This window comes from Hyaena hyaena, unplaced genomic scaffold (genome assembly GCF_003009895.1).
Source record: "Hyaena hyaena isolate Hyena2069 unplaced genomic scaffold, ASM300989v1 scaffold_876, whole genome shotgun sequence".
NCBI lineage: Eukaryota > Metazoa > Chordata > Mammalia > Carnivora > Hyaenidae > Hyaena > Hyaena hyaena.
The window spans coordinates 680,038-706,040 of NW_024081512.1; the positions used below are offsets into that span (position 1 = coordinate 680,038).

Sequence of the window (26,003 nt, forward strand, 5' to 3'; positions counted from 1 at the left end):
ACTACTCGTATCACAAGACATTGCTCATTTATCTGGTTGAACCTTATTAAAAGTGTTTGCTCATCTTGCGGAACACTTGCAGAGCAAGTTACTTGCAATCCAAGCTTTTGCTGTATTCACTCAGCTCCTCTCCTCTCCTTCCAGTTCCCAGCCACGGCTTCAAGCAAAGCCACCTGCTCCATTTGAGCCAACTCCCCCAATGGCCAAGGTGGAGGGCAGTTCATGAGAGAGAGGATTCTTTTTCTTACACATCTGTTGCAAGCAGACAGAAAAAAAATGGCCTATTTCTTTTTTATTAAAAAAAAAAAAACCTAGCCAAAAAGCAGATAGCAACATTATTTTCAAAGGATCAGTTGAAAATACTGGTTTAGATAGCAGAAAAGGACTGGAACCTGTAGTTTCCAGATCTATGCTATTGGACAAAAATGCTTTTCATCATTGAAATGAGCATTATGAAACACTGGGTGTCAGATGGTGTCAGCTGTGGATCGGCCTTTAGTTTTTCTTGTTCTTGCAAACGAAGCCATCCATTAAATTAAAGATGCCCATAAAGTCAGCCAGAAGGATGGCCATCTTGGTAGGAAAGATGCTAAAGAGAACACAAGAGAAGTTTTGTTGGTTATTACCGTGAAAGCACCTTTGCCAATTCAGTTGACACGCAGTGTCACTGACTCGTTGCCAGTGAAGCCACTGGCATAGGCACACATTAGTGTGCATGCTTCAGGGTCACCCAGGGCTTGTCACCTATGTGGGGGGACGCTTGCCCGGAGTCTCTATACCTCTTCTTGCCTTATTTACACTTACTTGCCTCGCTCCTCATGTCAGTTTCCAAAGCTCCACTGAACTATGTAAGGATCGCTGGGAAGCAGTGAGAGTCTTCTGAAGTTGGACGAGCCGGCCTTGAATCCCGGCTCTGTCCCTTATAATGCCAGCTCAGGCACGTTACTGAGCCCTTGAGGCTGTTTCTCCAGCTGTGTCACCAGTCACCAATCTTTCTCTCTGGGACTCCTGTGAGGATTAGATGCACTAGGTCCCCAGAACTCTGGCAATACCCGACTTAGGACTGCTCATCTTTTCCATCCCTGCTCCCCCTTCCTAGCAGACAGAACACAGACCCTGTCAGCCATGACATTCATACCGCAGAGCTCGGGGAGGACACTAACTAGCGTAAGCACAGTATCACTCTTGTGCTAGGTGAGGCCCGGCAAGCAAAAGGATGTAGGAATGATATCAGTGTGTGCTGCTAGCCATAATATCTACGTTCATCTAATGAAGGACTGCTGTCAGGAGGAATGAAATCACTCTTCGTGCTAGATGGCAAAGCTAGACTCAGGGAACATTAAAACAACACGGATTTTGATGCCATAGAAGGGAGTGGTTCAATGATGGAATATGCTTCCTTCCCGGGGACGGGGTGGGGTGGGGTGGGGTGGGCAGTATAATTAGACGACCTGACAGTCCAGAAAATGAACTGAGATAATGGGAATCGGCAGTTGATGCAGCAACACGGCATCACGATTCCGGTAACTGGGCCTCTTGTCCACAAACTGCTGCTGACGGGTCTCAGCACTGAAACCCAATGGGGAGCAGAGAGGAAAAGCAAAGATGCTGTCTTGTGCTTCCGAGAGAGGTCATTACCTTCTCAGGTTTCCTCCCCAATTTTTTTTTTTTAACCACCTTATACTACAAATTCATCCTCCAATTGTCAGCTTCCCCCAGACCACGGATTCCTGAAATGTTTGGCTTACTGTCCGGCCTTAACCTTGGGACTCTGTACTCAGGAGCCAAGGACACAGTATCTGTCCCAACATGATTATTCTATGATGCCCAAAAGGAAAAGACCATCTCTCTTAAGAAAACAAATCCCTTCAGTCTGTCCACAGATCATTCAGGAAATCCACTTCTTTTTGACAATACTGCAATACCAAGATGGCGGGAATATTTCGACTCCATTTTCCAGACTCATGGGAAGTACTGTAATGATGCGACTTTGAGGTCTTGTCAGGAAACAGGCACGATAAAGGGCTCAACATTCGTGCATTTAACAGATAGGTTTTCAGTGGCTTCTCCTGGTAGGGAAGTAAATTGCTGACTGGCTCATTAGAGAAGCAATAGGAAGGTGATATTATTACCTTTTAAGAACCATTAGGAGGTATATAATCCTTGGCACATATAGGTACACTTTCTCTTGCAAGATAGCATCTACTATCTTTGCAACCACATATTCTGGTTCTAGAATCGGTAACAGAACAGGACGGCTAGGGAATGAAACAAACAAATAAACCCACGTTAACAAATTAATAAAAATACATCTCAGAAAGTAGTGATAAAAAAGATTATAAGACATTATTACTTTTTTGCTTCTTTCCCTTCCAGATTGGATCTATTTCTCGATGTCCTCCTGTATTATCAGCATGGTAATAACAACTTTAATTTGAAATGGCAATGGGAATTTTAATAAATATACTCCTGCCACAATATGCGTGTATGTGAAACCATATGAAACAGCTGCCTGTCAGCTCCGTGAGATGCAGACTTGGGCATTTGTGCCCCATCAGTGATTCTCAGTCTTTCCATGGAGTCAGGGAAGGGGGGCAGGATGGAGTTTGGTGGCAGACAGAGAGTAAGGGGGGGAGCAGGTCTAGTTCTGGGCATGGTAGGTGCTGGCCCCAGCCTTGATAAATCATCCACGTTAAATTCAGGATCTTAAACACAAGCACACTTGAAGAAAGAAAAGATTCTGAAGCCAATGATAAAAATTGGATTGAATCTCAAAACGTTTTTACACAACATTAAAAAATAGAATAAAATATAATAGGTGGCCAATCATTTTTAAAAACGTAGTTTCGTTTTTAAGAAATTTTTAATGTTTATTTTTGAGAGAGAGAGAGAGAGAGAGAGAGACAGAGCACAAACAGGGGAGGGGGAGAGAAAGAGGGAGACATGGCATCCAAAGCAGGCTCCAGGCTCTGAGCTGTCAGCACAGACCCCGATGCGGGGCCCGAGCCCACAAACTGTGAGAGCATGACCTGAGTCAAAGTCAGACGATCAAGAGACTGAGCCACCCACGGGCCCCTAAAATGTAGGTTTCTTTTCTTTTCTTTTTAAAATCAAAGGACATACTTACTTAGTAGAACAACCTTCAAACATCCCAGTGTTTATAAAAAATGGGCACACAATAGTCATTTTGATCCCCTTTAGTTTCTGGGCTATTGATTCCATATATACAGATTCAGCAAGTCCAATGGCTGCAAATTTACTTGCGCAGTAATCTGAAAAAGACAAACAACACTAGAGTTTTTAAGTGGCAATCCATCAAAGTGTCCTCATAACAAGAATGCCAGCAGAGGACGGGACAACAATTTCAGAGTTACTTTGCACAGTCTTGGTCTGTGCCCACTGGAGGAAGTGAGGAGCAAGTGGGAAGGAACACCCCAAGCAGGGCTTGGGGGTGCCTCCTGCGAGTCCCACTGCTGGACTTCACTTCCACTTCCACCTTGCCGGGGGTCACACCCTTTCCGAGCTGTTACACAGGGCACAGCATGTGCATCGAGTCCCTGTCCCAAAGAATTCCAACCCCATCAGGGTAGGGAGACGCACAAAAGAATACATAAAACAATAAGGGTGTAGAGTCCAAGCTGAAGAGATCAACGTGGGTCGTGATACTCAGATCAAGTTTTTTCCTAACTATGACTCTTTCTCCCATTCCTGGAGGAAAACAGACTTGAGACCATCAATCTCCATCTCTTCGGCATCTTGGAAACGCAGGGCGAACGGGAAGCAGAATTTATGTCCCTTTTGAGCTCTCTGTGTATAATCACACTTACTTCAAGTAGACACCTGGATACTGAACTCGAGGAATGGGAACGTTTGGAGAAGAAAAGTCATGTCGGTAGACTCTGACTTCCCTTTTGCTCATGAGATCAGAAGAGGCAAGCATGTTCATCCTTGTTCTGGTGGGACAGCCCCTATCACGACCAGCAAGAGTCAGGTCCCTAGATTGTGGCGGGTTAGACGGCGGAGAGAGTGAGGGGTGGAGGAGGAGTCCTGAGCAGCTGCCAAAATCCTGAGTCATTTGGTATAAATGCAGTTGGTTCACTGAGCCCCTCGATCTCTGAGGTTCAGATGAGCAGAAATGGCCCAGGACTCTGCATTCTAAACAGCACGCCCGGTGATTCTGCCACACGGTGGCAATTACAGAAATCTCACACATGTTTCTAAGGCAAACAGGGCGCGGGGGTGTCTTGTAACTTAAGACAGAGATATTGTGCCAGGGAAAGGATTCACAGAGCTACAAATAGCCCCGTGTAAGCTCAAAGACCCGTGAGGTAATCATAAAATGTGGCTGGAGGAAGGGAAGTCCTGCGTACAGGGAGCACTCTAGACAGGGAGCGCTTGGGGTGACGAGTGGTTCTGAAAACCCGTTCATAGAGCTGAGAACTGGGGACCACTTGATGGAAACTTCAGAAGGCAGAGAGTTCCTCCTCACCAACCTGATAACAGTACCAGGGGAATTCGGGGTGACGGTGACTACACTAACAACTTGTTTACCAGTCAGCTGTCTCTCTTTCTGTCTCTCTTTTTTTAAATGTTTATTTTGAGAGAGAGAGATCACAAGCTGGGGGGGAGGGGGGCAGAGAGAGAGAGAGAGAGGGAGAGGGAACCTCAAGCAGGCTCAATGCTATCAGCACAGAGCCCAACCCAGGGCTGGGTCTCATGAACTATGAGATCATGACCTGAGTTGAAATCAAGAGTCGGATGCTTCACCGACTGAGTCACCCAGGCGCCCCTCTTTCTCTCTCTTTTTTTCATCCCAGGGGATTGCATAGACCCAATGACTCCAAAGTGCGTAGTTCAACTTTGTGTAAGCATATCTGATGGGTGGTTCTGTGGCACAGCGTTCCCCACCACTTACGTTGTGGAATGTGTCTCTTGATTTATGACCCTTTATCATTAGTGCACGAGGTCAATGTTGATTATTCAGAGCTAAGTGAGACAAAGTCATGAACGAGTTTGCAAGTGCTAAGTATTACATTTCTCTTACCTGACAGTTTATTTATCCCAGCTAATCCAGCTGAACTTGAAATGCAAACCAAATGGCCATGATCATTGGCTATCATGGCAGGCAGGAAACATTTATAAGTCTGAGAAAGGAAGAGAAGAACTGTTAACCTTTTGTACTTTTTTTTTCAGATGTTTCTATATGATGAAAAAAGTCTTTTAAGTTCATAAAAACACTGGAAAGCACTGGGATCTGAAACTTTAAACATCTGCAAAGTAAGCTTCTCAACTTGTCTAACCTTTAACTCAATATTTTTTTGACGGCAGTTCTAATATTATTAAAACTAATTGATTCAGACTACATTTTGTTCCTGACTTCTAAAAACACACTATTTAGACAGTAACTGAGGCAGAACAGGAAAATCTTAACCATGGTGGGCACAATCCACAAACCAGTAAGAGTATTTGGAGATGTGACTCTTTAGCTTGATATTACCTTTTCTTCCCCCTTCAAGTCACGTTTGAATTTTAAATGTTTCTGAACATTGTTCATAAGGCACACTGCTGTTGGCTTCGGTTTAAAAATATCACTTGGGGGCACCTGGGTGGTTCAGTTGGTTAAGTGATATTGGCTCAGGTTGTGATCTCACGACTCATGGGATCGAGCCCCAAGTCAGGCTCTGTGCTGATAGAATGGAGCCTGCTTGGGATCCTCTCTCTCTGCCCCTCCCTGCTCACACACGGGTGTGTCTGAGTGTGTGTATGCGTGCTCTCTCTCTTAAATCAAATAAACTTAGAAAAATAAATAAAAATATCACTTTGCTTTGCAATTCATCTCTCCTTCTTTGAATAATAGTTTCTTATTTGTATTCCATGTCATTAATGTGTTAGGAAAAGAATACATATGCCGTGTCTCAGTATTATAGGACACCTTCACTTTTGATATGAGACCTGGAAAAAAAGAAGGTAAAGGAGAGAGAAATGAGCTTTGATAGAAGATTCATTAAGCAGGAATAATTGCATATTTACATGGATTTATATTTCATATTTATTTTCAGATGTGAATAATAGGAATAAATATGCGAAAAGGGATTTCTCATAAAAGTCAAAGAACCTTTGCATGCATCACAGTGAGCTTCAGAGAGGAACTAACATGTAGAGAGATGTGGAAAATCAAAATGAGCAAACAGTGGAGCATAATAAAAAGCCCCCCGAGTTCTGATGGTCTGAGGCGAGTCACTTTACTTCTTCTTGGGGATGCATCCCTTGGGAGCATGGTCACATGAGCCCTCTGACCTCTAGCAATTAAGTGCCCACTCCCTGCAGAGGCTCAAAGAACATATGTGGACTTGCCCAGAAAGAGTGTCCAGAGGATAATGGGGGGCGGGGAAACACCAGCGTTTTGGAGACAACTAGAAGAAGAGAGAGAGAGAATGAAGAGAACAAGGACAACAGAACGGAGGAAAAAGAACCCAACATGAGATTATGGCTGTAACTTCATTCTGGCCAAATAATCTAATTTCATTCTAAAGAAGGGGAGGGACATTTGTTGAGACCAAACAACATAAATCACTTGCAGTAGCTCCTGAAGAAACATGGCGGCCACTTAGTTCTGAATCTTTCCACCTTTCTTCTGGAGATGATACAGAATGCCAAAAATACCACCACGCAAGGGTGCTTTTGGTGAAACGAGGGGACAGAAACCTACAAAGTCCAAATAACATTTGAAGGCCACCAAGTGGGAGGTGGGTGGCAAGTCGGGTGGGAAAGTGTGAGGAGAATGGAGGGGAGCTCAGAAGTCTCCAGCAAATACTCCCTCCCAGCAGAGAGGCTGCTCAGGGCAACAGGAGCAGGGAGAGGCAAGCCAGGGCAAGTGTGGGGGTGGGGAGGCACGGCAACACAGGCTTCGGCGAAGGCCAGGAAAATGCAACATCTCCAAGGAGGCACGTCACCTTTGGAGATCAGAAGCTGTGCCCCTTAATGTCCATGGTACCTGTCCTGTGCCCTGTTTTAATTTTTTTAAATGTTTATCTATTTATTTTTGAGGGGCAAGGGAGAGAGAGAGAGAGGGAGAAAGAGGGAGAGAAAGAGGGAGGGAGAGAGAGGGAGAATCTGAAACAGGCTCCAGGCTCTGAGCTGTCAGCACAGAGCCCAACACAGGGTCTGAACTCGGGAACAGCGAGATGGTGACCTGGGCTGAAGTCAGATGCTTAACCGGCCATGCCACCCAGGTGCCCCTGTCCTGTGCCTTTAGATGTCACTGAGGCTACAGGAAGAAACTTTCTTTTTCCTGATTAGATACTGAGTCAGGTGATGATACATCTTGGTTTGCCCAAAATAGACCGAATTAATGCCAGTTTAATAATAATGCCCTCTTCCACCTTATTTTTATTGTTACCTACTTTTTTTTTTTTTTAGCTCTTCCACTTTCAAAAGAGTTCCAACATAGGCAAATGATAAGGCTACTATGGTCATCTACGGGCTGTCATTTCTGTGTCACCTTGAGCAGATCTTTTAAATCCTCTGATCCCTTATTTCATTGAGCTGTATCAAGGATTACATAGGAGGTGCCTAGGAGAGCACCTAGCATCTCCTAGGAGGCTGGTGATCAAGATAGTAAAACCATGGGCAAAGTTGTGTCTTGGCCAGACTCCTGAGTTCAGGCAAGTACAAGTTAAGTTGGATCAGGAGAGTATGACTCCGGACAAGTCTGAAACTGAGAAGTCGGTGCTTTACGAACAGGTGAATACAACAGTAAGAGACCAGGAGGAAGTACTTCCAAATTCCGAGTAACTGTATATCCGTTACGAGAGGAAAAAATAATTACCCATAAGTGTGCTTTGAAATTCACATCTAAAGACTTTTCTATCAGCTCATCCGGGCAGTTGAGGAAATCGTTGCCTGTCACGACTCCGGCATTGTTGATAAGGATGGAGACATCGCCAACTTCTTTTTTAACCTGAATCAGGTAACGAAAGCAACACCCCCAACAGAGTCATTACTTACACGATCTGAGTTTGATTTTCCCATACTATTTACATGCTTCTTATCCTTGTTACCACAGACGGGGTTTACGTCCTCTGCAAACAAAGCAGGTTTTATTTCCTTTGCTGTGTTTGCAGAGCACCAGCGATCCAAGTCTCTGCTTTCCTTCTCATTTCTCACCCCCCACCCGCTTCCTAGGACAGTCCCACACTGCAGGGCTAGCAGTTAGAGCTATTCTTATACTTAGCGATCAGTCACTCCGTTGCAGGCCGCTAGGTTATTTCCCTCATTGTGAGAGGACCTAAGACATTACAGCCGTGACATCTAAATTAAGACTGAGTGCACACTGAGACGGGTTGGAGCAGGTACAAAATTCCCAAATGTGTTTCACACCCATGGCACAGTGCAGAACCTGTCCGTCCTGCTTGTGCGAATGGGCTGGTTTTTCCTGTCTCTGACACAGGCTTCTAGGCGTTAAGACCGGCTGCTCTAACACGGGCCAGAATAGGTACTCGGTAACATTTCTTTCAGAAATAAATTTTCTGGGTGTGACCTTGGGACCTTTCGCTTACAGGAAATCGTCAGCGTGTCATCTCACCTCAAGTGAGCTGAGCATCTCAGCAGAAGTGAGCACGGGATTTTTCAGGACTGGCGATGGGAGATGGAGGGGCCCCCTGCCCCCTTCTGTGTTCTGAAGTTCGTTGCTGTAATTGTAGCACACAGTAGGGGCTCTGTCCCCAGATCACAGAGAACCGCCAGCTGCAGGTGCCCTTTGCATAACAGGAAGATGTAGAGATGACTCCCTACATCTCTATCTGGGAGTGTGGGTGTGTGTGCACCTGCTTGAATGGCTGGTGCAGTCTGTTACATCTCTAGCTGTGTGTGTGCATGCGTGCGTGTGTGTGTGTGCTGTGCGTGTGTGCACCTGCCTGTATGGCTGGTGCAATCGCACAGCGGGGGACACATTAGTGACACCAGGTGGAAGCCGTCACCTCTCTCATCTGAGGTTGTGGAAGGCCTGGGTCCTTGCAACGAGGCTGATGTGCTGGGTATTTGCTTGTTAGCCAAGCAGACGGGTAGCTGAGGGAAAAACCTCAGATGAAATACAGACTAAGCAAACCTCACCCTTGGTGGCAGACTTTTCAGATAAAAGCACTCAAAACAGTGGGACTTAAAAGTTTCCTTTGGAGAGCAGCTACAATACGCCGTCCCATCCAAGCTGAAGGCAGGCAGGAGCAGCGACAAGTCGCCCCACCGGAGCCCGAGGCAGGTACAGGCTTCCAGGTACGGAGCGAACCCGCCACAGGACTAAGAGCCACAGCACGAGGAAGGTGGCCCGCGGCACGTGGTAGCGCGGCTCGGTGGCCCCACGCCTGTGGCGGGCTCGGCATCGCGCGTGCGGCACTCGGCCACCAGCCCCGACGCCTGAGCCAACGCGGCACCGCCTGTCAGCTACGCTCAAATAAAGCAAAGCAAAGCAAAACGGGAAAGCGGGGCGGGGCCGTGGACCGGAAGACGGGACTGCAAAACGGGAAAGCGGGGCGGGGCCGTGGGCCGGAAGACGCGACTAGCGTTAGAGGCTCAGAGTCGGGGAGAGCGGAGCTAGAAGTGACATCTGAGGGAAACAAACAGGTGCGTGGATAGTCACCGTTGCCACTCATGAGAATAAGGCATGTTATCAAATACCTGACAAAACAAACATCAGACTTTAATTTCAAAATGGTATCTGAGGGCGCCTGAGGGGCTCAGTCATTTGAGCCTCCTACTTCGGCTCAGGTCATGACCTGAGTTCGAGCCCCGCGTCAGGCTCGGTGCTGACAGCTCAGAACCTGGAGCCTGTTTCAAATTGTGTGTCTCCTTCTCTCTCTGCCCTTCCCCACTTGTGCTCTGTCTCTCAAAAATAAATGAATGTTTAAAAAAAAAATGGCATCTAGGCTTGTATCTTTGCAGTATATGAAAATGATAGCTCTATGAATCAGACTTTAAATGTACAGGGCTAAGCATGTGTGATAAGATTCTCCATGTGAACACTCTTTCCTATTGATGCATCTATTTCGCATATAGGTTGATCTTTATCTTTTCTTTTTTAAAGGATTCTCTTGTTCCACAGTCTGCTTTCTCCCTTTAAGTTGAGCTTGGAAAGGCATCGCGGGTATTTAGCACGCGCCTCAGTAGAGCAAAAGCTATCAGGTTTAACTGCACGTGACTTAACATATGTAACCGTTACTGACCAATGATAGCATAATAAAATGCTCACCCACGGAGTGAGGGTGGGCTTGTTAGTAGCTTGTTGTTTTTTACAAGCGACACAGGGTAGCATCTAAGGGAAATGCCACAGACTCTAGTTTTTCACCAGTTTTCTTATGGATTCACCGTGCTCCTCATGGTAAGAACGGGGCAACAGACCCTGGGTGACAGGTCTGGTGACATCCCACACAAGTTGCACCTGCCTGCCCCAGATTTCTCCACCAACAGCCACGCTATGAGAAAAGCAGGAAGGCCATGCACGTCGGCGGCTAACTTTATTTTTATTTATTTAAAAAATGTTTTTTATGTATTTCTGAGAGAGAGAGAGATAGCATGAGGAGGGAGGAGAGGGAGAGGGAGACACAGAATCTGAAGCAGGCTCCAGGCTCTGAGCTAGCTGTCAGCACAGAGCCCAACGCGGGGCTCAAACCCACGAACCGTGAGATCATGACTTGAGCTGAAGTTGGACGCTTAACTGACTGAGCCACCCAGGCGCCCTTGGCTTTAAACTGTACAAGATGTCTGATTTGAACTTCCCAACCCCTGCTTATTAGTGTGGGTGGGCAATAGAGAAAGGTCTGCTTCTCCCAGTGACCGTGTGATTTAAAAGATGAAATCATCCTGACATTTGACCTTGAACATCAGAAGTCAGTAATAAGCCTTAAGGAGTTCTCATAGATGCCACAAATAAAGCTGTTTTTTGTGTGTGTGTTTTTGGGTTTTTTTGTTTTGTTTTGTTTTGTTTGTCTTTTTTTTTTTTTTTTTTTTTGCTGTTGAACCAATCCGGTCCCTTGGAGGTATGCCAAGTCAAACTGATTCTGATTTGGCTTGTCTATGAGATCAGTAGTTAAATGTAGTCAGGACACTGCCACATGACATATCGCAGGTAAGGGACAACCGAGCTCTGGTCTGGTCTTGGGTTTAGTATTCAAAACAACCACTTACCTAGCATGCCAAGTGGCAAGGCGAGGCTTTCTGAACCTAGGGCTAAATTATGATCTGGGGACACACACTTTCAAAGTTACTGGGGTATGTGGAGATGACACAGTGTCATACCACTCTAAGAATCTTCCACCTTGATCACTGCCATCTGGAATACTTAGGAAAAAAAAAATCCTCTGCTACCTTTCCTCCATCCAGAATAAGAAGTGCACACAGTTGGTTTATGAATTGAGGGCAATTTGCTTCCCCTGAATTCAGGAGAGCATATAATTCATTCTTTTCAAGCCCCATCAGTAAGAAAAGCTGAATAATACCTTGATCATAGGCGATGTCTGACCATTTCCGAGCTAAGCATCTTGGCCAGAATTAAATCACAGATATGGGGAAGAGGGAATTATTTATTTATGGAGTGCCTCATACTAGCTTGCTCAATATGGGAAGGTCTTTAGCATTTGAATATGAACCAATTATTGCTTAAGAGTCCCGAGAGAAGGGGCGCCTGGTTGGCTCAGTCGGTGAAGCATCCGACTTCGGCCCAGGTCATGATCTCACGGTATGTGGGTTTGATCCCCACGTATGGCTCTGTGCTGACAGCTCAGAGCCTGGAGCCTGCTTCGGATTCTGTGTCTCCCTCTCTCTCTGCTCCTCCCTTGCGCTCTCTCTCTCTCTCTCTCTCTCTCTCAGAAATAAACACTAAGACTGCTGAGAGAAGTTGTTTGCGTTGTTTGTGGCCAGCATGAGTGAACGTGCTGGCACTCAGTGCTTTAAGCACACAGAGACGAACCCGTGAGCTCAGCAGCAGCAGAGCCACACCGGCGCTCTGAGGGAGGTGCTAGCTCATCAGGTTTGGGTCTGCGGACTGTCCCGGGGCCCCCTGTGATGGAGACTGCAGACGACAGTGGCTGCACACTCACCTGCCAGTGACCTGACGACCTTACCAGTAGGAAGTGAGGTGGGAAGTAGCAAGGGGATTTGACGCAGGGCCTGGAAATTGTGCCAGAACATTCCAATGTGGCAGCTCCTTCCTTTTCACTAAGGTGGGGGATTCTGGAGGTTGCCACACCAGGAGCCCAGGAGAGTGAGGCGTGGGGTGCTCATGCCGATGTGAGGGGAGAGAAATCCTCGGAGTGGGGGGGGACGAGGCAGCCACCACGCGAGGATGAGCCCCAACGGGCTCAGGAAGCCCTTACCACCGCATGTTGGAGGTGTGATGTCCTGCCCACCTTCTTTACGCGGGCAAGAAAGAAGTTTGTTCCATCACCAAGGGAACAACCGTGGTTCAGAGTCTCTGGGACCCTGTTTTTCTCACGACTATTTAAGAGAAATATTCATTCAAATGGGAGGCACTGCGGTGTGGTGGAGACAGCTGGACCTAAACCCTGACCGGAAACGGGTTCCCGTCCTGGCTCAGTCACTCACGTGCTAGCCCTGGGACCCTGGGCAGATTTTCAACACATCTGCACCCCCTCTTCCCTTCAAGAAGGGGCCGCCCCTACCTCTTACACCGCAACAGACGCCAGCATAGCCGGTACTGCCTGGTGCGCACGCTCAAGGCCAAGCTCGATCTTTGCTACTTTCTTCCGTGAACTACTCACCTCCCTCAGCCTCGGTTTCCTTATTTGTGAAATGAAGGTGATAATGCGCCTCACTTTGTAAGATTACTATAGAATATAGACGGGGCGCTTAGTCTGGTATATCGTACGCGGCGGCCACTCAAAAGTCCTACTTCCCACTCCCCAAAACTTCTTAAATTAAAGGCAAAGCTGCACTGAGCAAGGGGTAGAGACAAAGAAACGGAGGCGCCTGAGTGTATTTGTGCCGAGCGCTTCCTACCCACAGGAGAGAGACGCAAAGATCTACCTGCTCGCCCACTCTGTATATTTCTTCCCTTCGGCTGCAGTCGCAGGTGTAGGCATAGACTCTCACGGCTCCGGCTTCCCGAGCCATCCTGAGTGTCTCCTCATTCCCTTGCTTGTTGATGTCCCAGAGAACCAGCACCGACCCCAGGCGGGCAAATCTGAGGGCCAAGAGCCTTCCGATTCCGCTCCCGGCCCCAGTGATGAGCACAATTTCCCCAGCCACGTTCTTCCGCGGTCTGGGGATGAAGGTGAAAATCAGGGTCTCCAGAAGAGCAATCAGTGACTTGCCTATGAAAGTGACCAATTCCTTGGTGAACTTCAGGTTGGAAGACATGTTGTGGCTGAGACCTACAGAGAGAGAGAGAGAGACCCACATGAGGACCTCGGTGACCATTCGCTCTTCGTGTGCAATCTGTGCAGAGCGTGAGCTTTCCGGGACAGCGCCAGAGCCCGGGAGGTGTGATGTAAGCTTCATTCTTGGTAGCCCGAGTCTGAGCTTAGAAAGGGCAGGGGGCCCACGGGGACTGTGTCTTGGCCAACTTTCTTTTTCTTTCTTTCTTCCTTTCTTTCTTTCTCTTTCTTTCTTTCTTTCTTTCTTTCTTTCTTTCTTTCTTTCTTTCTTTCTTTCTTTCTTTCTTTTCTTTCTTTCTTTCTCTTTCTTTCTTTCTTTCTTTCTTTCTTTCTTTCTTTCTTTCTTTCTTTCTTTCTTTCTTTCTTTCTTTCTTTCTTTTCTTTCTTTCTTTCTCTTTCTTTCTTTCTTTCTTTCTTTCTTTCTTTCTTTCTTTCTTTCTTTCTTTCATGTTTATTTATTTTTGAGAGAGAGAGAGAAAGAGAGAGAGAGAGAGAGATCACAAGTGGGGGGGGGTCAGGGAGAGAGAGACACACACACAGAATCTGAAACAGGCTCCAGGCTCTGAGCTGTCAGCACAGAGCCCGACGCGGGGCTCAAACTCCCAAACCGTGAGATCAGGACCTGTGCCAAAGTCTGACGCTTAACTGGCTGGGCCACCCAGGAGCCCCTGCCTTGGCCAGCCTGCATTCACAGCACCAAGCCGGGCACCCATCTGAGTGTAGTATGGGACAGAAATACCCAGTATGCAGGCACTGTGACCCCATCAACATTTAATCCGAATGAGAAGTCATTATTTTGGTAGTTAGCCTCTCTTCGTAATAATCACAAATGCCCTGTTGGTTTTTTTCATGTTCAAATCGGGCTTGTGTTTTTTTAATTGGTTCAATTCTTTAACTCTGTGTCACTATGTAAAGTCGGACACTCTCAGGCAGAGGAGGACAGATACCATGATTTCACTCATATGTGGAACAGGAGAAACTTAACAGAGGGCCCTGGGGGAGGGAGGGAGGCAAACCATGAGAGACTCTTAAGTACTGAGCACAAACTGAGGGCTGATGGGGGTGGAGAGAGGGGAAGGGGGTGAAGGGCATGGGGGAGGGCGCTGGTGGGGATGAGCACTGGGTGTTATATGGAAACAAACTTGACAATAAACTATAATAAAAAATAAATGACATCTGACATTCTGTGGATAAGAAGATGTGGGGCACACACACACGCACACACGCACACACACGCACACACATGCATACACACGCTGAGGAAAATGATGCAACCTTAACGAAGTATGAGAGTGTGCCATTTGCGACAACATGGATGGACCCAGAGGGTGTGATGCAAAGTGAAAAGAGTCAAACGGAGAAGGACAAATATCATGTGATATCACCACATACATGGGATCTAAAAGGAAAGAGTGAACAAACAGAAGAAGACCTACAAATACAGAGAACACCCTGGTGGTTGCCAGCAGGGAGGGGCGTCGGTGGATGGGGAAAACAGTAACTGGGAGAGGGAGACACAGGCTTCCGGTTATGGCATAAAGAAGTCATGGAGGCACAGCACAGGGAACGCAGTCAACAATAATGTGACGGCGGTGTCTGGTGACACACGGTAGCTACAGGCGTGGTGAGCACAGCATTAACATACAGACCCGTCCCACCCCCATCTGGCACACCTGACAGTGTAACTGTGTGTCCACTATGCTCAAGTATAAGAATTAAAAAGAATCTGAGATTCAAGCAAAAAAATAAAACCCCATTTCAGAACATACTTGAGAAGCAATAATTGATGTTCTTCTAGACCTTTTCTATCAGAGTCACGGGGAGCATGAGCCACCCCTTCTCTAGACCCCGAGTCCTCCACCTTACTCACCACTCAGCGCCAGGACTACAGGATGTAGGTGAGAGGCAGACCTGCTCGCCATCCCACCCTGCCCTGCCCCTGCCTCCCTGTGAAACGGGGTGCAGACTATTGAGCCTCCGTCTCCACATTTCTACAGGTCCCTTGTGTGGGAGCCTGACAGTGACCACAAGAAAGCGTGGTTAGGGACGCGGGGATGTGCCTGCACACGGGGCTCCCTGCCTGGGCAGATCATGCCTGCAAACAGGATGCTCTGCCAGGAGGCCTGCACACAATATCCAAGGTTAATGTTCCACTCGCAAACGAGGGAACATGCCGTCCTCAGAAGTAAGGAGAAGGCTGGAGTTGTGGGCAGGCCTCTTAGTAAACATGTTGTGGTCGCTTCCTCCCTTTGCTCCCCGCTGTCCTTGAAATGTGTTTGGCTACTTGCCCTTAATTGGTAAAGGAATGCATCTTGTAGATTTCAGTTTGTATCCAGTTACCGGGGTATAAAATAAACCTCAAGAGGCGCTTGCGTAGAATTGTTCCTCCAGCCGGAGTTGTGTCTGTGTCTGTCTTTTGTGTGTGTCTTGTTCTTTGTGTCATTTCGTCCGCAACACCTTGGCCCAGGGTGGTTTTGCCGATGAAATAAGAATGCCTATTGTGTGCCTGACTGCAATGCTAGCTCACAGTATGTGCTCTGAGAATGTCGCCGTGTTTCTCAGGTTCAGAAGTGCAGACTTCACCAGGAAGTCACCCCATAGTTTTGCTGAATGAAGAAAAGGTCTGCCCTCTTACTTGTACGGGGCTACAGCTTACATCCTGTGATCAGTCACTCACACTTTAGTGAGAATGAGTTTCTAAGATGCTTTATGAAACTCTCCTGTAGTATGAGAAGACATGTTTAGCAGACGCATACTGTGCCCAGTGTGGGGGGGAAGATTCCCGGAATGGGGTGTCCAATTGAGAAGCACAGAAGGGGCACAGAGGACAGAGGGCATTAATGAACAGCAGGTTTTCACCTACTTTGCAGTTTGGTGGAGGATAGACTAGTCACGACTCAGAACGATGGGTGGATAGATTCATCAACAGCAGGGCCTGGAGCATGGGGAGACCCTTAGGAAACTGTTATGACCTACAATGCTGTTTCTTGCCTCATTGCACAGATAGGGCTAAAGGTCAGAAAGAAGAGGTATGTGGTTTTACCCAAGGCCCCAGTGCTGGTCAGTACGGGGCCAGCTGAGTGCATTTTTTATTCAGTAATGAGCACTGATGTTGTGCTGGACAACGGGGCTGAGGGGGTGGGCAGCCTCCCACGATCTGTGCCATCATGAGCCAAGGGACTAGTTGAAGAAACAGACATTGAACAAACACATGAAGAACTCCCGGTTGCTATTATAGAGAGTAGACCGGGGATCTGATTTAGCCTGGGTACTGTGGAAGCAGCAACAGGAGAGATTTGCTGGAAGGTGACATCTGAGCAAGTGGTCAAATGATGAATGGTTAGGGGTATAGAGGTCTGGGAGTAGCTTGACCAACAGAGGGAAGGAAGAGTTGAGGCTTGAGGTAGGTTGGGCCTGTGTCTAACACTGACCAGAGATCTGGAACGCTGCCCAGAGGGGGCATGGATGTCCTGGACAGAGAGTTCTCTGTTGCCGAGCACTGGTTTCCCCCTACTTGGGATGAAATGGCCCTCAAACTCTCTGCCACCCTTGTTCAGATTTCTTTTCACATAGTCTCTTTTGGATGACTGACTGGGCTTCTCGAGCCCTGCGGAATTTGAAAGGAAGGCGCCCTGAAGGGCAAACAGTGGTCTCCACACTCTCCTTTTAAGCTCACTCGCGGGGCGCGTGCCTGGAGACCTGCAACGATGAGGGTCAGACTCCCCCGCGGTAATGGGGCACCCTGGGCACCCTCCCCTGGCTGCAGCCCAAGCACTATCAACACTTCGTCCGTGAGAAAACTCACGCCAGCTTATCCATGCCCCCTCAGGCACACCACTGTGTAAACCCATGCAGAAGGGCAGAGGAAGACTCACCGTTGACCTGGGGGAAGGTTCTCAATGCCACAGCTCTAGACTTCAACGCTGTACTGTCTCAATGTGGGCATGACGTAAGACCTAGAGCGAGGTCTTACCGCTTACTGCTGCCCCGGTAGATGCCCACTAGGTCCTTAAGAGCATGGCACAGGTAGGGAGATGCAGAGATTAAAGTTTGCGTTGGAATTCTCGATCTGCCACTGACTTCTCTGCAACCTTGGTAAAAGTTACTTTAACTCTTGTGCCTCAGTTTCCTCTTCTAAATAAGGGAATTCCACGGTATGCATCCATGGGGGAGCGGTGGAAGTTAAAAGACGCAAGACAGGTAAAGCGATAAGGTGTGTAACACGGCCACTATGATCCCTTATGAAATTTCTGAGCAACCTGGAAAGAAAAAAAGGTCCTCATTGCCTGCACACAGCTGGCCTCCGGGATGCCCAGGGCGAGGGTGGGGATGAGACAAGGGATTGGGCTGCATTTCAGCACCTGCCAGGTTATTCATCATCCCCACCTCCACTCCTAATGCCCAGAATGTGGAGGCTTTGTTAGAACAGGGCCAGGCACCCAACAGCAGCACAATGTGCGTTGGCTGCAGTTATGATCAATGTTTCTGCCGGCCTGTGAATGACAATCCCTGGTCAGGACACCAACAGACGGTTGTAGCAAGCGTCCTGACAAACAAAAGGAAATGTAAGGTTCCGGTTTAGTGTGAAGACTGCCTTCCGTAGTTACAGAGCATATTCAATTTAACCGGGTTATAGTTGGTGTCGCCATTCTATGGCCGCACTCCTTAGTTCAAACGCTGAGCCAGTTTGGCTCGGTTGGTTAGAGCCCGGGACTCTTGATCTCAGAGTCCTCGGTTCAAGTCCCGGGTTGGGTATATAGAGCTTATTTAAATTAAAAACAACAGCAACAACAAAAGCCAGCTTCATGACTTCGGAGGATGTAAACAGGTGTCTTCCTCTTCCCAACCAGGGCGCAGCAAACTGCCCGGGTAGGAGGTATGGGATGAATGGGGGGCGGGCGGTGGGGAGGGGGAGGTAGCCGCACCCAGGTAGCAGGGACAGAAGAGGGGACCAGGCAGGGATCGCAGCTCTGCTCCTGGACGGGGAGGGGGTGCTAGCAGCCCATCCTTCTGGACCTCGCGACTTAGTGCGAGTCTGGGCTTCGGGGACAGAGCAACACCCTCTCCGGCTCACCCCCGGCAGCCTGGCCCCGCTCACCTGCCCACGCGCCCTTCCCCCACCCCCACCCGCACCAGACCACCCTCCCCCCCCCCCCCACCGCGGGTGGGCGGGCGAGCGCGGAGCCACGTCCCGTGGAGGTCCGGCGCGGCCCGGGTCGGGACTTGGGCAACTCACCCGGGACACGCCGCCGTCGCTGTGCGCCGAGAAGCCGTCCGCCCTCTGCTACGCGCGCCGCCCCACTGGCTGGTGGCCGCGGAGGCGCCGGGGTTTATTCCCGCAGCTGGCGGGAGGCAAAGGCCACGTCCGCCACCCGCGCGCTGGGTGGAGCCGCCCGGGGCCCCGCAGGCCACGTGGGCCCGCGCGCCTGCCTGCCTGCCGGCCTTCTTCCCTCCCTAGCGGCCAAGTTTAGCCATTTAGTCGCTGGGGCTGGACGCGCGCGCCGGGATTTCGAAGAATCATCCCTGACTGTTGAAATATTCCCATATCCAGGCTGCAGCCTGCGTTATTAAGTCCGAATCCCTGGGTTGGAAGGGGCCCAGGTATCAGCACAGAAAAAATTCCCCAAGTGTTTCCAAAGAACAGCCCCGAGGGTGGGAACCCTTGCAGTAAAGAACCGAAAGGAGGGGGGTGCAGAAGTCAGCCCTTGGACGGGGGACGGTTTGCCCGCAGGGAGCCAGGTAAGGTCTCTGCACCTCGCAGAACGGGGCGCAGATGCGGAGTTCTCCCCCAGAATCTGACTCCTGCATCAGGGCCAACAGCTTCTCCGGACCTGTGGCTCTAAGGAGTATGGGTGTGGGAGAGTCCCTTGGAAGGAGTGGGTGCGGCGCTGGCCAGAGGCCAGGTACTAGCAGAGGGCGAAGTTTGTTCTAAGGAGATGACGTTGAGAAAACAGTCGACAGTGTACTCTGGCCCAAGCATTCTTTATTGAACGCCTCTGTGTACACAGGTCTAGAAGATATAGCAATGTTACCAGCGTGGAGGAAAAAAAGATGTTCAGTTAACATTAGATAATGTATCTAATATAGCGCAAATATAGCTGCTCTAAGCCCAAATCACTGCTGTTTTACTGTAGAGGGTGGAGTTTGTTGGGTAGCATAAAAAGCTGAAATAATAAATTATGGGGCGTTGAAGGAGAACAGGGGAGTCAGGGTAAGCCTGCATTTGGAGTTCACCCAGGCTTGGGCAGGACACACAGAAGAGGTGAAGGCTCAAAGGAGAGAGCAGGTTTAGCCAATTGGGCACGGGAAGAACTGCACAGTTTTCCTTGCGTGGCTGTGAGACGGAACGCTAGGTTGTAGAAGCCTGAAAAAACAGGTGCAGGGAAAAGCCTTGAATGTCATTTCAGTGCTCAGGAGGTTACTTGTGTCCTGTAGGCTGTGGTGAGCTGTGCAAAGTGTTTGCATAGCTGTGCTGCCTGAGAGTGAGTGGGGCAGGGTTTCATCTCAGCAATCGTTGCAGGAGGGTATGTGCTGTGCAGGGCTCCGGGTCGGGCTCTGGAGAACGGCAGAGCTTTTGGGAGCGATGAGGAGACTCACTCATGAACCATGCGTGTACGGATGATAGTGTCAAAAGTTCAGAAATAACAGGCATAAAACCAGCGAATCAGTGAACTAAGACTTAGTCAAAGTTTATTGTGCACACACCGGGAAGTTTGCACACTGGGAGCACTCAGACCAAAACGTGGAATGAGCCTCCTATTAAAGCAGCTTATATAAGTGAGAACGCAGTGACTTCATTCCTCCCTGTGATTGATTAGAAAACTGGAATCTTAAATGTTAGGAAAATGGGTCAGTGGTTACCACACACCAACCTTGGGAAACAGTTTTGTCAGAGGTGTAGGCAGGAAATAACCCAGGTCAAGTTAGTCTTACAACATAAGCTGAAATAAGATTTTGCTTGTGCAATGACACTGGCTTTGTCTGCTCAGGGAATTTTCAAGGCTGATGGTTTTTTTTTTTTTTTTTTGTATTCTAACAATAGATATACACACCTTGTGCCTGGCGTGTGTATAATAGGGTCCAGCCTGGAAGAGGAGAGGTAGCTGGAAGGGCCTTCCAGGTTTCGGGGAAAGACTGGGCGAACGCGGAGGTGAGCGACACCAGGAAGTGGCAGTGGACTCTGACCCCGACAGCTCGCAACTCCTGCCCGTGGGAAATCAGATGGGCAGCCAGTGGAAGACACCCACCTACGTACTCTTCATGTTTTCTCCGGGCAAAATTCTGGGCTGTCGCTCTTCTTTCTGGTGAAAGTTCCAAGTAAACCTCAGGAAAGAAATCTCGAGCATTATTAGAAATCTCATTAAAACAAAATATGAGTGTAAAGCCATGGGCGGTTTCACTTATGGTGTCTTAATTAAAGGAAGTGGAGGACCTTGTGTTTGGAGAAGACCCCAGTGTTACTTGATGTGGGGAGAAACTCACTGCACTGACTATCATCCTGAAAGGTGAGAAAGTATTTTTAAAAGGTCCTTTGTGGCAAAGGCTAGGAAAAGCCTGTTTAATGATGAAAGATGTAGACTAGGCTGATGAATATATGAGAACATGCTCTAATTTCATCCTTTGTGAAATGAATATTAAAATGTTCCTTGCCTTTCAAAATTACAAATATCAGGGACACCTGGGGGGCTCAGTTAGTTAGGCATCTGACTCTTGATGTCGGCTCAGGTCATGATCTCACAGTTCATGAGTTCGAGCCCTGCATCGGGCTCCTTTGCTGATGGCATGGAGCCTGCTTGTGATTCTGGCTCTCCCTCTCTGCCCCTTCCCTTCTTTCTCTCTCTCTCAAAATACATAAATAAACTTTAAAAAAGCCCCAAACTCCCCAAAATAACAAATATTAGGAAAAAGAGCCAGTCTTCATAAGTGGGTGATATAATTTATACATTGCTGGAGATCCAATATGTTTCAAGAGCTAGAAAGGTAAATAGCTTCTCACCCAATTCCACCAATGGGACTTTATATTTCCAAAATAATCAAGTATCATTTGTTAACTCCAGGAAGGGAGTCTTGGGTTGGAAAGGAGACATTTGACTATATTGAATCATGTATTACCCTTCCTGGAAATAAGTATGTCAATAAAAAGCAAACTGCTCATTTCGTTTCTAACAAATATGCACAAACGGAGCACTCACAGCCATTTTTAAAATAAAATCATGTTTTTTAAGCATATAGGAAAATACTGTGCACAATATTAGTTTAAAAAGCATAGTGTAATTTTAAACAGTGAATTTTTTCTTTGTGTCTTGTTGTATTTACCAGATTTTCCATTATGAACGTATTTGTGTTTCCCAATAAACATGTTGCTTAGAGCATATATATACAGGCATTTCCACTCAAGATGGCGCACTCAGTAGATGCACTTACAGCCTATTTTCTTCCAAGATTCCATTGAAATGAAAGGGAAGACATAAAAATGTGAATAGGAACATAATAGTACTTAAAAAAAGGAAGGGACTGGTGGTGAGGACTAACTAGAGCTTGGTAAGCAGATGGATTCCATTTCTGGAAACCGCAGCAAAAGACGCCTTAGCCTAAAACGCACCTGGGGAAGGCATTGCAGAGGGGTCATTCTGCTCAGTGGAAATCCTGTGTGGCTCCAATTCAGTAAACAAACCCAGACAATGGAAATAGGACATGGGGCATCCAGATGGAATAAGAGTCTTGATGTATAAACAAAACAATGACTTGAAATCAAATATAGGACAATCATTTCGTAATTTGGGGCGAGACAAGGAAACACCATCATTCGTTCCTTTGACTACATAAATAACGTAAGTTTGTACAGCAACGAAATATCATAAGCAAAGTAAAATGACACACAATAGAGTAGGAGAAAATATTTTCACATACAGAGTTGATAATCAGCCTTACTTGATAGCATTTCTCCAAACCAATTTGAGTAAGGCGGTAGGAAGAATGGGTAGAGAAATGCAGAGGCAATCTGTACAATGGAATATTATTCAGTCATAAAAAGGAATGAAATCTAGCCATTTGCAACCACACGGATGGATCTGCAGAGTATAGTGTTAAGTGAAATGAGTCAAAGAAAGACAGATACCACATGATTTCACTCAAAAGGGGAATTTAAGAGACCAAACAAATGAGCAAGGGGGATAAAAAGAGAGGGAGAGACAAACCAAGAAACAGACTCTTAACTATAGAACACGAACTGATGGCCACTGGAGGGGAGGGGGGTGGGGACACGGGTTAAGTACGGATTGGAATTAAGGAGCGCACTTGTTGTGATGAGCACTGAGTGATGTACGGAATTGTTGAATCCCTCTATTGTACACCTGAAATTCAGATAACACTGTATGTTAACTAACCAGAATTACACTAAAAGCTTAAAAAGAAATGCACAGGCAATTCATAGACCAATAAACACAAATGACCGCAAACTTCTGAAAACGTGCTAACTTTTCCTGATATTCAGGAAAATGCAAATTGAATAGGAATATTGTTTTTATTCATCCCTCAATGCCATGACATTTAAAAGTTAGCTTAAAATCCAGGAATGGTGCTCACGTGAAAACACGGGCATTCTCCTGCATTGGCTCGTCCTTTAGGGAAGGCAGCTGGCAGTAAGAGTCATGCCCTGTAATGCTTCTCTTTCAAGTCTAAGAGTCATTGAAGTTTGTTTGCAATAGCAAAAAATTAGAAACTACTGAAATGCCCATCCAGTCCCTTAATCATGGTATAGTCACATTATAGAGTTCGGGAAGTGGACCCAAAAAATGAAGTTAGAACTCTCTTTACTGGCTGGAAAAGATCACCAGGGTGTGGTAAGTGAACAAAGAGTACAGAATTACTGCATTGAAGTTAAATTGTGTACATTCTGCACAATTGAAGTACATTGTGAGTGTGTGTGTGTGTGCACGCATGTGTATGTGTAAATAGATGGAACTGTTCCCAGTGGTTACCACAGAGGAGAACAGAATTGAGTGAGAGTCACATAGGGAAGCTTATCATGTTATATCTGTTTCTGTATTATTAGACTTTTCATAAATGTCATGCATTATTTTATAATATCAAAAACCAAAATAATGGTTAGAATGTACCCACTTTCAGGATGCCTGGGTGGCTCAGTCGGTTGAACATCTGACTCTTGATTTCAGCTCAAGTCATGATCCCAGGATCATGAACTTGAGCCTCATGCTGGGGTCTGCACTGAGCTTGGAGCTTGTTTAAGATCTTTGTCTCCCTCTGCCCCTCTCCACCACCTGCATTCTCTCTCTCTCTCTCAAATGAAAAACAAAAGTACATATTTTCTGTTTAAAAAGGACTCATTCTAAGAACATACTGTCTTTGGGGATTCCTTTGCGAAATAGTGGAAGAAATCTAGTCACCCGATGACGCATTCAGAATATAGTAATTTTGCCAAAATCAAGAATGCTGTCTTGATTTTGGTGGAGGGAGATTATAACATTTGCAGAAAAGCACAGACCTAGCTTAAAGGTAGATTTGTTTTTCCCATGATGGAAGGAAGCCGTGTAAGCCGGTCCAGAAGTAGGAAACAGGTACATGTGACTCAGGTGAAAGAGTAAAGAGCAACACACAAGAATAAGGCATCAAAAAAAAAAAGGGAGAATAATTAATCCAAGAGTTGAAAGAGGCAGAGGGCATTTGTACCACCACCTTCTTGGGGGAAGTAACCATATTTCAAGGAAGCTGAGAAGTTTCAGAAGGGTCCGGCTCTGGGAAGACAGCGACAATGCTAGATTGCCATCGTATATGATTGCCATCATATATGATACCGTGTACACATGATTGCTCATTGTGTATGACATTTCCCTGGAGGGCCCGGCACACAGCCATTCTGCCCTTCCTGGAAAAACACAAAAAAGAAGCCGTGTCATGGGTTTATTTTCGCTCCTCTATTTATTCCAAGATCATCATCACCTCTGAAGAGCTTAAAAAAAAAAATCTGAGCAATCATGAATTTATGGTAATGAATTTACACAGGTTTGACCTGGTTTGTTCTGCCTCGGTTGCTTAAGCACATTGGAAGGCGATTCAAACACAGCCGGCATCTCATGGAGCACGTAAATTCTCTCCTTTTCTTATTTTGCCTTTCTCTTCTTGCATTTCTTTTCCCTTTTGATTCTCCTTTTGATCAGTGTGAATACTAGTAGCAAAGGGCATCAATTGCCTGAATTGGCTCTAGAAAAAGTCGCTGATGCTGAGTCTGTGATTGGGATGAGGAAGAAGGTAGGCCAGTCGTATAAAGTTTTATTGAGGTGCAGTTTGCATGCAAGAAAGCTCACTTATTTTAAGTGTACAGTTTAACTTTAGTAAATTTATATAGTTCTGCATTATTAAGGTGCATCCCATCATCCCAATGTATTCTGTTAGGAGCATCCTTTTTTTAAAATGTTTTTATTTTATTTATGAGAGAGAGAGACAGAGCTTGAGCAGAGGAGGGACAGAGAGAGAGAAGGAGACACAGAATCAGAATCCAGGCTGTCGGTAGGTCTGTCTCCAGAATCTGAATCCAGAAAGCAGGCTCCAGGCTGTCGGCAGGTCTCGAACTCACAGACTGTGAAATCATGACCTGAGTTGAAGTCAGATGCTTAACTGACTGAGCCACCCAGGCGCCCCTGTTAGGAGCATCTTAAACCCACTGTTTGGCTTAGATTTATTGGACAGTGGAGGTAACACAGATGATATAAATTCTGGCCCCAACACACTGTTTCTAGGGCGCCCCCTCTCTTCCCAGGCCAACCCCCTCAGCAGGGTGAACTTCCTGGGATTCTGGGCTCACATGGATGGTTCCCAGTCAATCCCCTGAAGCAGGCTCCAGGCCCTGAGCTGTTAGCACAGAGCCCGATGCGGGCCTCGAACCCACAGACCGTGAGATCATGAAATGAGCTGAGAGTCAAATGCCCAACCGACTGAGCCACCCAGGTGCCCCAGAGCTTCCGTTTTTTAATCCGCAACGGAAGCATCATAACACACATCTGTTCTGGTTGGTACGCGAAATTGACAAAGACAGTGAAAAATATGAATACCCAGCACTGAGTACTTGCAGTGTGCAGTGTGCCTGGTACTTTTCTAAGTCCTTTACCTGTAGTAATCAATGAGTTCATTACAGATGAGAAGCCCAAAGTACAGAGAGGCTGACTCGCCCAGAGTCACAGGCAGTTGGTGGCATTAGGGCTGGATTCTAACTGCGGCCACCATGCACTTGACCACAGCACTCTGTGACTTCTCATTATGGGCAATAAAATATCGACAGCTATCATTCATCAAGCATTTATTCTATGGCAGGCCCTGTGCTAAGAGCTTTGCATGGATTATTGTAATTCCCCCCCGCCCCATCCTACATCCATCTATGTCCTCGCTTCTCTGCCTTGTGGCATGTTACTACTTTCATTTTACAAGTCAGAAAACCATGGCTGGGCAACGCTGGGGGAAGGTCTGGTCGTTGGTAAATCGGGAATTGAATTTGAGCCAGATGTCACGTGGTCTCTTGCAGGAGATCCGGCACAGTGTGTGACACTTAGCGACCGGCCCGCTTCAAGAACCTTCCACATATAAGGCAGCTAGCTCAAGGTCTTG

The 26,003-nt window shown here is 47.1% G+C and overlaps 1 protein-coding gene across 3 annotated transcripts; it reads right to left on the reverse strand.

Annotated features, from left to right (window-relative positions):
- Positions 1–275: 275 nt before the first annotated feature.
- SDR16C5 (short chain dehydrogenase/reductase family 16C member 5) lies at positions 276–18,698 on the reverse strand. 3 transcript variants are annotated; one of them, XM_039220302.1, is made up of 7 exons: positions 18,622–18,698; positions 13,036–13,382; positions 7,829–7,960; positions 5,045–5,144; positions 3,128–3,272; positions 2,133–2,258; positions 276–589 (listed from the first exon to the last, which is right to left on the reverse strand). In XM_039220302.1, the coding sequence occupies exons 2-7, from the start codon at positions 13,366–13,368 to the stop codon at positions 496–498; spliced, it is 930 nt and encodes a 309-aa protein (XP_039076233.1). In that variant the 5' UTR covers positions 13,369–13,382; positions 18,622–18,698; the 3' UTR covers positions 276–495. The 3 variants fall into 3 exon arrangements, with proteins under 3 accessions (XP_039076233.1, XP_039076234.1, XP_039076235.1); XM_039220303.1 differs by lacking the exon at positions 18,622–18,698 and adding an exon at positions 17,261–17,325; XM_039220304.1 differs by lacking the exon at positions 276–589 and adding an exon at positions 903–1,008.
- Between the last annotated feature and the right edge of the window lie 7,305 nt (positions 18,699–26,003).